The sequence below is a fragment of the Myotis davidii genome, unplaced genomic scaffold (assembly GCF_000327345.1).
Source record: "Myotis davidii unplaced genomic scaffold, ASM32734v1 scaffold554, whole genome shotgun sequence".
In the NCBI taxonomy this organism is placed as follows: domain Eukaryota; kingdom Metazoa; phylum Chordata; class Mammalia; order Chiroptera; family Vespertilionidae; genus Myotis; species Myotis davidii.
In genome coordinates, this window is record NW_006285312.1 from 752258 (window position 1) to 763708 (window position 11451).

The window sequence follows — 11451 nt, forward strand, 5'->3', positions numbered from 1 at the left end:
CTTATAAAATAAACCACGAAGATAAAAATCTTTTCATGAGACAAGGTCCCTAAAAGCTTTTAGTTTGAGTCTGGCACACAATGGGATTCCTAACCTGCTCCCCCCGTACCCCCTGCCCCCGACTTCATTGGAAGGCGTCTTGATGGACTTTAATTTTTGAAAGTGCTAGCTCAAAGTCCCAGCATCTGAGGACAGTGGGGGCAGAGGAGTAGAGACTGGGACAAAGTGTCAAAGTGTGGGCAAAATCATTGGATTTTCATGAAAAGAGCCAGCATTTTGTGAAGACAGGCTGTATCGGATATATGTTCTCTCCAGACCACACTGAGGTCACTGTCCCTCCAAATACAGAGGCCTTAGCTGAGAAGTATCAGCATGACTCTAATGACTTTTTTAGTTTTTCAAAATATTTTTCATCATTTCCACCTCCCTGGGATTGAAGGAAAGGGGAACTGCTAATGGGACGAACTCCTGTGCCTACTTGGCAATGATATTTTGCTTTGTGTCTCTCAGCTAAAGAGTTCCGTCCTAGGACTTTATTCCACCACCACCCCCATTCACCATCTGTCTCTACCACAAAGCAGACTTCACACCCGCCAGCTGGTGTTTCCACAACACCTGGTGGGGAAATCGCAGGTTCTCTACTGAAAGGAGCCAGAAGGGCCATCTAACCTAAGTCGGTTGTTCTCAACGCTGGCTCCATTCTACTAGTAGAATTACCCGGGGAGCTGTGAAAAGTGTCCATACCTGGCTGCACCCCCTGAGTTTCTGACCTCGTGGGGCCAGGGTGGAGTTCTGAGCACGGATAGTCTTATAAAGCCCCTGCTATATTATTATAGTTCCAGAGCTGAGAACCACTAGCTCGAGCTTTTCGCCAGGACTTAAGCAAAGCAAATCAAATTTCATTTGAGAAATGAAATGGGGAGAAAGCTTATAAGAAGATGACATAATTTAAAAGAGATATGGGGGCGGTCAGTCCTCTCACTGAATGTCCTTCCTTTCTGGGAACATGTGCAACAAATATTCACAACTACAAACTCACTCGTAGTCCTGTGGGAAGGGAGGTTTGGGGATGGGGAGGCACTGGACAGAGTGCCTGAGGGTGACTCCCTCTTAAGAAATGGATTCCCCTTTCTGTTGTCCCAAAGCTGCGGGGACACAATCCTGAGAGACCACAACTAGCATTTGGATAGCACTTCTCAATTTCACATGCATTACTCTTTGATTCTCACAACAAACCTACAAAAGGAGGTACTATCACTACCATTTTGCAAATCAGAAAACTGATGCCCAGACAAGCTAATTGACTTGCCCAAAAGATGATGGCTAGTGAATGGTAGAGCTGAGATGTCAACCCTAACATTTTTGGAGCCTTTACTATATTTTAGGATTTAAGCAAGTATAAATTATATAATTATGAAATTATAAATTCTCTAATTACTTCTCACTACTTAAAAATAATCTTCTATTTGTTTCTGGCACTTATGAGGCAGAATCTTATTTACCCACAAACACCATTCTTCCTGCCTATTTTGCTCAGAGCTGCTGGATGACAGGTACCAGGCTCTCTTTCCCAGCTTCCCTTGCTGCTAAGAATTAGCATGTGCCACCATTCCAGCCAATGAGCTGTAAGAGGAAGTCTGCGGTGTTCCCTAATCCATTTTTTCTTCTCCATGCCTGTCCTAACATTTTTGGAGCATTTACTATATTTTAGGATTTAGGCAAGTATAAATTATATAATTATGAAATTATAAAGGAGCCTTTACTATATTTTAGGATTTAAGCAAGTATAAATTATATAATTATGAAATTATAAATTCTCTAATTACTTCTCACTACTTTGACATAATCTTCTATTTGTTTCTGGCACTTATGAGGCAGGTTCTTATTTACCCACAAACACCATTCTTCCTGCATATTTTGCTCAGAGCTGCTGTATGACGGGTACCAGCTTCCCTTGCTGCTAAGAATTAGCATGTGCCACCATTCCAGCCAATGAGCTGTAAGAGGAAGTCTGCGGTGTTCCCTAATCCATTTTTTCTTCTCCATGCCTGTCCTAGCCACAGTGGGATCTTGACATGACAAGCATAAGGATAAAAATGAAAATGGTAGAGCAAAACGATACCTGGATCCCAGCTTCATCCCTGTACTGCTGGCTGCCTACCTGTAGGCTTCTGGCTGATGAGAACATATAAGCCTCTGTTTGTTTCCTAAATGCCCTTCCTCACTGCCATTTCAGTCCTTTACAATTGAAGGCGCTGCCCACCAGCTTCCCACCAGCCAGCATCTATCTGACTGAAGCCGAAGCTGAGCCATGTTGGGGATACCAAATCAGGGTCATAAATGCATTACCTTTGAGACCTGTGGCATTTTGTCACCTGAATCAGCGCTTAGCTTTCCCAGCTTCCGTTTGTTTTTACAAGATAAGGGCAAATACAGGAACGAAGTGCAACAGCTGTGTAAACACACTGCTCAGAGACGGCAACGCTGCCGCACCTGACCACCGAATGGGAGGCAGCAGCCCACTGTGCGTCAGCTGATGAGGGAACCTGGGTTCGCTGTGGGGACGGTGGTTCACTGTCAGTTAAGTGCTTATATCAAAGTCTGGCTGTTTGAAAGTCAGAAGCACAGAAGTCAAGGACAGCCTGTATTGACTCCAGTGCAGCCCTGCTAGCATCTGTATCTGCCGGCTTCCACAGCCGTTAGCTGTGACGGAGCAAGAAACGACCACTAACTCAGTGGCTTAAAACAATGTCTATTATTGCTATGGGCCGGCTGAGTGGTTCTGCTGACCTGGGCCAGGTTTAGCTGGTCTTAAATGGGCTCCCGTGAGTGTTTCAATCAGTTGGTGGTCATGTCAGCTGGGGAAGAGGGAGCTGTGGGGCTGGTCTGGGATGGCCCCACCTCCTGTCTCACAGGTGCTGGCTACCAGCTCTGATGAGAGGCCTGGCTAGGTCACAAGGTCTCTCTTCCTCACGTGGCAAGGCAGGCTTCCAAGAAAACAATGAGAAGCAGGCAAGGTGTCTTGAGGCCTAGGCCCGGAACTAGGAACTAGCACAATGCCTACTGTGATATGATATTAAATTGTGCTCTAAAGGAATGTGCGGTCCCACATTCTATTGACTAAGGAAAAGTCACAAAGCCACTCTAGTTTCTAGCAGTAGGCAGAAGGCCCCTCCCCTTTTTGATGGGAGACTACAAAGTCACTTGCAAAGGGCATGGGTAGAGGAAGGGTGGGAGAACAGGGACTGTTTTGGTAATCAGCCCACTATGGTGCACAGAGTGAGAGCTTCTCACAGAAGGAACATCATGGGCATCAAGGAAAGAGATGAACAAAGTCTGGGTAGCAGAGAGATGGCTGGGTGGACAAAATGGAAACAATCCTGCAGCGGAGAAAGAATGAGCAGGAACGGGAGCAGAGGAAGAGGCCGGAGACACAGATTGAACGACAATCCCATTCTGATCATGACTTCTACACTGCTTTGCACTGGGTGCTTAATATACATGTTAAGCACTTTGCAGGCACGAGCGCACCTACTCCCCAACTACTCCTATGAGGGAGGTTCTGTTACGAATCCCATTTACAGAGGAGGGACTTGAGGTTCGGAGAGGATTAGGTAACTTGCAAAGAGAGACACAGAGAAGTGCAGGAAGCAAGACTTGAAGACTGGTCTCTTGGCATTAAAGCTCTGGCCCTACTTCTGACACTGTTCTGTCTCTACGGTAACTGGTCTCCCTGTTCCTATTTCAATCCCACTCACCCCGCCCCATCCAGGCCCGGACCACTGCAGCCTCTGATGACTTCCAGTTTGATTACTTCCAGCAATCTTTTCTGTAGGGAGCCAGAGAGTTAAGTATTTTCAGTGTTGCGTCCCAATTACTCAACTCTACCCACAGGGTGGGAGCAACCAGAGACAGTATGTAACTGAGTGGGTGTGGCTGTGTTCCCATAAAACTTTACTTACACAAAAATTAAAAAAAAATAAATCATTTGCCAACCCCTGCTTAATCCAGTCTCCTCCTTGCAGCCAGAGTGAGCCAAACTCAAATGTTGACGCTGCCATTTCTTGCCTATCCAGTATCTTCTGGATCAGTCCCAACTTGCAGTGTGGTTTACAGCCTTGCAATCAAAGCACGGCCCCTGAATCAGCAGTAGCACTCTCACCCGGAAGCTAGTTAGAAAAGCAGTCTCGCCCGGCCAGTGTTGCTCAGTGGTTGAGCATTGACCCATGACTCAGGAGGTCACAGTTCGCTTCCCGGTCAGGGCACATACTTGTGTTTCAGGCTCAACCCCCATAAGGGGTGTGCAGGAGGCAGCTGATCAATGATTCTCTCTCATCACTGATGAATGAGAGCTTGTATCCTAACAGACTCCCAGGTGATTTGCACACTCCAGTTTGAGCAGCTCTGGCTTCAATACCCCTGGTGTCCTGGTGCCTTCCTAACTCTCCCTTCTCATCCTTGGCCTCTGAAGCTTCCTCGCGCCCAGTCCCCACTTTCCAGCCAAACTGAAATGCTCCTTTCACCTCTGTGCCTGAGGCTTTCTTCTCCAGCCCAGCTCCCAGCCTGTCTTTGGATCTGGACTTAGACATCACTTGTTCCAAGCAGCCCTCCCTGAACTGCACAAGGTGCCCTCTTCCGTGTTTCCATAACCCTCCCCCCAACTAACATCCACCACTGTATGGAGACGTCGTAACTGCCTGCCTCTCATAACAGTCTGTGCTCATGAGAAAGAGGTCACGTCTGTCTTTGTCATCACTGCGTGTGTCCTCCATGCCTGGGGCAATAGCCACTGAATGACTACTTGTTAAAAAACTAAAGGCAACCCCCCCCCCGCCTCTTTTCCATTGGGCAAGTGTCCTACACAACTACTGTTTAATCAGCCTGTGGGTACAAGTTTCCCTAAACTTCCACTGGCTCCAAGGCTTTGAAGAGTCCAACCTAGCCTCCAAGCTGCCATCTCTCACTAAACCGGTGGTTTTTCATATTAGCAAATGTTTACCATTTGCAGAGGGCCTGAGGGCCTGAGAGATTTCTGGGTAAAATTCTTGAGCTATGAATTAGCCACAGGCCAAGACTTGAACTGCATTTAGGAGTGTGTGTGGAAGTGGGAGGAGAGGAGGCTAGAAGAGGGGCATGGGCAGAAGGTTCTAGGCAAGGAAAACGAAGACTGGAAGGCAGGACTCCAGGCTGTAAGCCTGCAGAGCTTTGAACTGGCCTCCTTTCCCACCTGTGGATGGAGCCAGTTCTGTACAAGCGACGATCCCAGCTTTGCTGTGTGGGAAAGTCTCCCACACCCCCAGACACTGAGAGCAGGTAAGGAATCATAAGTCAGGGCAGCCACAGGGAAGAAGAGACCCCTCCCCAAATCTGATGTCCAGTCCAGAGGTTTCTACAAGATCCTTTATTAACAAAGCAAAGTATAAAAGAACAAGGCCCCCAAATGATCCATGTGATTAAAAGTGCAAATTTACTCCCACCTGAAAAAGAAAACAAATGGAAGGCCTCAGCTATTCGGGCCATAGAAACCTGGTGTGACTAAACGCCTTTTACTCACACCACTGTAGCAGCTGAACCACATTTATTAACTCTTTAGTCTCTGTTATTGGGACAAAACATATGCTCTGACGGCAGCTGACACTGCATCATAATACACAGTTTGGGGTCAGAACACACATTAAAAATCACAATAAGAGGAATGTTTTAAAGTCAAGTGACTAAATCAAGGCACTTTTTTTTAAAGCAAAAGATGCTCAAAATATTCCTGAATATCTGATACTTCAAAAACCAGATTCCATATAATTTAGCCGCACATTTTAGTCTATTCTCTCTGTACACAAGTTCACATGTATCTTCACCTGCTCCCAATTTATACTTCCTTTATCCCCACCAAATCATGAGCTGTGCAGGTATAGAAAAATAAACACTAGTGTCTTAGTAATAGACATGAGATTTTAAAGAAATTAACAAATGCCACATGATAACACTGAACTTCGCTCCCTCTCCAGGGACACTGGAAATGTTAATGAGATTCATTTTTTCCACCACTGAGAAACATTTTTTCCTCTTCATGGGTGGGTGGGGAAAATTAAGTCTTCAGCATCAAGGTCAAAAGCCACATTTTACAGAAAAAGTGATTTACTCCAGGAGGATAAAAGAAACTCTCTGGAAGCCATTAGGTTCATTCCTTCAGAATGTTGATTTTGGTGGGAGCCACTGAGTCAGAAAGGGATAGAGACACATCTGATCAGAACAGCGTTCTTGGCAACGGGAAGGGTAACAAGCCTAAGAAGCTTGGCCCAAAGACCCAGCACTGTTTTTCTGGTGTTCAAGGCCACCAGCTATCCTTGCTAAGGCACAGGCAAGGACACTGCTAAAAAAATAAAAATAAAATAATAACAATAATAAATTTTAAAATAAGAATAAAATGCAAATAAAAAAGAAACAAGTTATTCTGCAATCCTTCCTGATGAGTCATCTTTAAACTCCAACACAGCCTAGGAGTTTAGCCCGGACTCACCAGGAAGGAAATGCCAAGAACGGGCCTCATGGTTTGCTGGAGGATCTGACTGCAAAGAACAGTTCCACCAGAGGGTCCTCCTGGGAATTGTGAGTTAAGTGTCATCTGTGGCCATGTTAATATTTTTGGTTTGTTTCTACAATAAAGCTTAGCTCTGAGAGATAAAGAAGACTGAGATATCACTCCCCCAACTAAGTATAACAACATCATATCCATAACAATAAATATAACCTTATACATACTTGGGGGTTTAACTGTGTAAGTCAGGGGTCGTAAACTGGTGGTCTGCAGACTTAACCGAAAGTTTTGTTTGGCCCACATGGTACTTTGGAAATTTTAAAATTACTTCAAAATCAGAAATTTAATTAAAAAAAAATCCTGATTTCCAGCCCCTCTGTACCCCTTTCCCCTGCATGGAGCCGAATAATGGCTGTTTCCCTTAAGACAGGGGGTCCCCACTGCCCACCCACCCCTTCTCTACCTTGCTTCTGCAGGCTGCTGAGTTTGTGACCCCTGGTTTTGATATAGCACATACCTAAAAATGTGTTTCCTAACCCAAACCTCTCTCCCACCCCCATGATTTCCACCCCATCTCTCCTTCCTTTCACTTCCATCTTAGGTCCTACTTCCCGAGTCCTTCAGATTTCTCTTGGTTCACTCACATTCTACCTTCTTTCACTTCAGTTTCATTTTGCAAACCCCACCTCCTACTCTCAGCCCTGGAGCATTCTAGGATGGCTCCCAAGACTGCTCAGTGGAGTTACTGAAGGGTGTCTCGTGGCAAAATGGCTGAGTCATTTTCTCCAAACATTTTCTTTGGGCACTGCCTGGACAATTAATCTTTTTTTTTTTTTAAACGTAAGCAATTCTGAGCCTTCCTGTATAAGATTATTTGCAAATATGAATCTCCAGTACCAGGTATACACCAAAAATGTGTACTTTTCAGATCAAGATCATGACGGAGCCCTAATAAAGTACAGAACTGAGCTTAATTTAAGTGCCTTGGGCAACCATCACACCTGGCTAATATGCCATATTATTTCATTTGTACACAGTACATGTTTGGGATTACTAAACATTGATCAAAATCGATCGAAAACTCTAAGTTTTGGTTACCATGTCCAGAGAACAATTGCTCAGCATGGCATTTAAATAAAACATTAATATTAAAAAAATTAACAAATACAATGCCCATTAATTAAAAAATAGTAATAAAAATTTAAAATATTGAGGATGGATGAGGCTTTGGGTAATTAACCTGAAGAAAAAAATAAAAATAAAAACCTACAAGAACAGTATGTTACCAGATTTAAACTTCAAAACACTACAAAGATTAAAAAAAGGAACCTATCAACTTAGCTAGAAATATTTGAAAAATTCAGCTTTTAAAGCTTTATAATCCCTCCAGAGCCTCAATGTCCCCCACTCCAGTAGACTTAAATGACTACAGGGGAAACTGAACTCTGTACAGTTTATATCTTTGCAGAAAGCTGGTAGACTGGTCCCTTTGCTAAATGCAGTACCTTATAACCTAACACTGACCTCAAAAGCTAGGAATGATCTTTGTGGTTTCAAGAGGAACTCTCCCCAAAACAACCTCAAGGAGAAAGCAGAACATCTGCAACTGTTTCTCTTACAGTCCAAGGCTGCAAAGGATGTAAGAAGTCTCTGCAGTTCTGATGAGGATTTCCTATAAATCATTTATTCACAATGATTTCCTGCAGTGGCCAACTAGGTCCCTTAAAGAAAGTTTAGAGTTCCCTCAAAGTAACTCAGGAATTAAACAATGGCCCTATTCAGGTGGCTATTTCTGTCTCCCAAGTTTTACCCTTTAAGAGCCTAAGAGAGTACGTGTCTTTGTTTAAAAAAAAAAAATCCCAAAGTAACACTGGGACTGGCTGCAGTTTCTAGTAGGAGAGCATAGGATGGACCATTCTAAACTTGGAATTGTGGGCTGTTAGAAATTTGGGAGGACAAAGAGGGATTTCAGAAGGGGCTCCTTCTGGTTGCAAGACACACCCAACCTGGTATATTTCTGTCCAAAGGACAAAAGAAAAAAAAAAAGCTGACAAGGGCTATCTCCCTTCATCTCCACCCATCTCCTCATGCTCTCTTCTGTATTTCTCCTCTGCTGATTGACCAGGGAGTCGTGGATCTTCAAATACCGAGCCCCAGATACTGAACTATACACAATGAAATGCTTTGTAAGACCTGTGCTGACATCCGCTTTTCAAAGTCGCCTTAGCACCCCTTAAAGGCAGCTTTGGCAACAGGAGAATAACTTTCAACCACTAACCATTACTGAGCATTGAGAGCAATAACTACAAGTTAGGCACTACAGTAGGCATTTCCTCTTCATTACCTCATTGAACTCTGAAAGAAATCTCATGCAAAGGAGTTTGCTTAAAAGCTTTAAAAAGAGGTTCTTGTCTGCAGCCAGCAGCAAGTTCCAGGGAGACTCCTTGATAGGCAAAGACTAAAATACATCTTTCTCGAGACCCAACATGTTTTCCGCCCTCCCCGGTGTTGTCTTAAACGTGCACTTTGATGCTACTTTGCACTGTGCCTGGATCACAGCATGGGCTCAATGAATGGCTGTTGACTGGTACACATTCTGGCATGTGCCTGGAGGGATGTAAATAAAGTAAGCCAGCTTTTCAAGACTGCACCTTTCTTAATAGTAAATAGAGCTAGTCTCCCTTTTAGATGTAACACTTGGCACTAGCGATTATCACAAAATAAAAGAATTGATCAAAATAAAGTGCTATTTGCTCTGGAATTTTCTCTAACCAATTCTTGGCTGCCTCTCAACCTGTGTGACTTACTTCTTCACAATCCCATCAAACACTAACGATTACACCTTTTAAAAAATACATTAATATTCATTTGAAGAGTGGAAACTATGTTCCTCAGAACAGTAGCCCCTAGACTAGAACTTCAATTCCAGTTGTAGATATTTATGTTTTTTACAAAATCAATCAGGAACCCAGGACCTAGCAAGTCGTCAAGCCCCCAAAAATTTAACTTCTTTAAGTTTGAGGGCAGAGAGATCTGTGACACAAAAACCAACAGAGGGAACTATTCCTGCGGCCAGCTCTCTCTTCCTTCACGGGACCTTCCTAAAATCTGCAGATCCTTCCACAGAATCATTCCACACAAACCCACATTTGGACTAACTCTTAGCTGCTGCTGTTGGATGTTTTTCTGGAGCCTGCCTAGGACACCCTGGTGGGTGTGAAGAAGTTGCCATAACTATACTGGACTGTGGACCCAAGGGTGTCATTTAAGCCACCAAATATCATCCTCCGAAGTTTCCAACACCTCCTGCAGCTCATCTTTCTGGAGCTGAACTGGCTTCATGGCCATCCCCACCCCCACCTGGTGGCAGAGGCTTTAGGAGCATTAGGCCAGGGTTTATGGTTCATCTTTGGGGAAGCCCTGGGTGTGCTGGGGGCGCTGACTCCGGGGTGGAGAGCACCTGGCAAGGTAGCGGGGACCCCCATAGGCCCGCAGAAGCTGGGGCAGCCTTCGCCATGTGGACAGCAACCGTGCAGCCACGAGTTCCCGGGCCTGACGATCGAAAGCAGCCAGGAGGTCAACTGGGGCGGCTTCACGAAGTACCTTGGGCAGTGGGCCCACTTCAGCGGCGGCCCCGCCAAGGCCCAGAACACAGTGGAAGAGTGTCTGGCGTCCCAGCAGGCAGTCCCTAAGAAACCGAACTAACTGTTCCATGCGCTTGCCCAGGTGAGCCTCATCCCAGCCTTGCTCGGGCGCCCTCTCGCACAGCAGCACCGCCAGCAGCACTGTCTTGAGCACGTATGAGGACAGGATGCGTCCCCACTGGGTGGCAGCCCTTGGGTCCAGCCCGCGGGCGCCCAGATCTCGGAGGGCTTTAAGCAACTGCAGGCACTTGAGGTAGCAGGCACCTGGAGGGGCCCGTTCCTGCAGCCAGCCTAGCAGCTTCTGCTCCTGGCGGGCTGTGTTCACGCCCCAAAGTGCATCAGAACGCAGGCCTTCCGGGAGCTCCGACAGGGGCCCAACGGGTGAGGATGGCGGTGGTGGAGCCACGAGGAAGACACCGTCACCCAAATGGACGGCGGGAATGAGTCGCACAGCCATGGAAAGTCTGCAGCAGCCATAATCGGTGCGGCAGGGCAGGATGTGCAGGGTGGGAGGTTGCTCCAGGCCCCCCGGAGTCAGGGTGACCCGACAGCGCTCCTCCAGGCTGTAGCGCACGGTGGCCAGGGAACGCTGCAGATGCGACTGGAACCAGCGCAGCACCAGGGTGGCCGAGAGGTGGCGCCGCCCGCGCACATCCACACAGAAGCCCTCAGCGAAGGGTTTGCAGTCCCGGAGCCAGTGACTCCCCGAGGCCCCCGGCGGCGCCTTGAGTGCGCACACGAAGCAGCCGTGAAAGGCTGGGGCCAAAGCGGGCTGCGCGCCCAGGCTCCGCGGTTCCAGCGCCACCAGCGGCGGCAGGCGCAATGGCACCAGAACGTCGAAGGCGTCCGGCCGGCGGATTTTATGCTGCTCATACGCGCTGCCCACCTGGATGAAGTCTCCGCGGAAGGCCAAGGCCAATGTGCCCCCAGGAATAGGGCCTGGGGACCCCCGGGCGCGGCCAGCCCGCACCAGCTCGCCCACGATCCGGCTCACGTGTGCCTTGCTGTGGCCCAGCACGTGCGGTGACAGGCGCACCTCATGTTCGTAGTAACTCTCCAGCAAGATGTCGAGGCTGGGCTCTTGGAAGTGTCTTGGAGAATAGGTGGAGTGGCCCCCCAGGCGGGGAGACCCGGGCAGGAAACGCTGCCGGACAGCGTGGCGACAGCGGAGGAGGATGTAGGCGAGGAGGAGCAGGGCAGATATCTTGAGCAGCGGGAAGCCGCCGTCCGCGCCGTCGGGGGGCTCGGCCCGGGCGCCCCCACTCCCTCGCA

The 11451-nt window shown here is 47.2% G+C and overlaps 1 protein-coding gene across 1 annotated transcript in view; it reads right to left on the minus strand.

Annotated features, from left to right (window-relative positions):
• Positions 1-5385: 5385 nt before the first annotated feature.
• The window catches only part of ITPRIPL2 (inositol 1,4,5-trisphosphate receptor interacting protein-like 2), a 7160-nt gene continuing 1094 nt past the window's right edge, over positions 5386-11451 (minus strand). The window contains exon 2 of the mRNA XM_006756092.2: positions 5386-11445. Within this exon, the coding sequence (XP_006756155.1) occupies positions 9932-11445 (1514 nt within the window). The 3' untranslated portion in view covers positions 5386-9931. The remainder of the gene's footprint in view (positions 11446-11451) is intronic.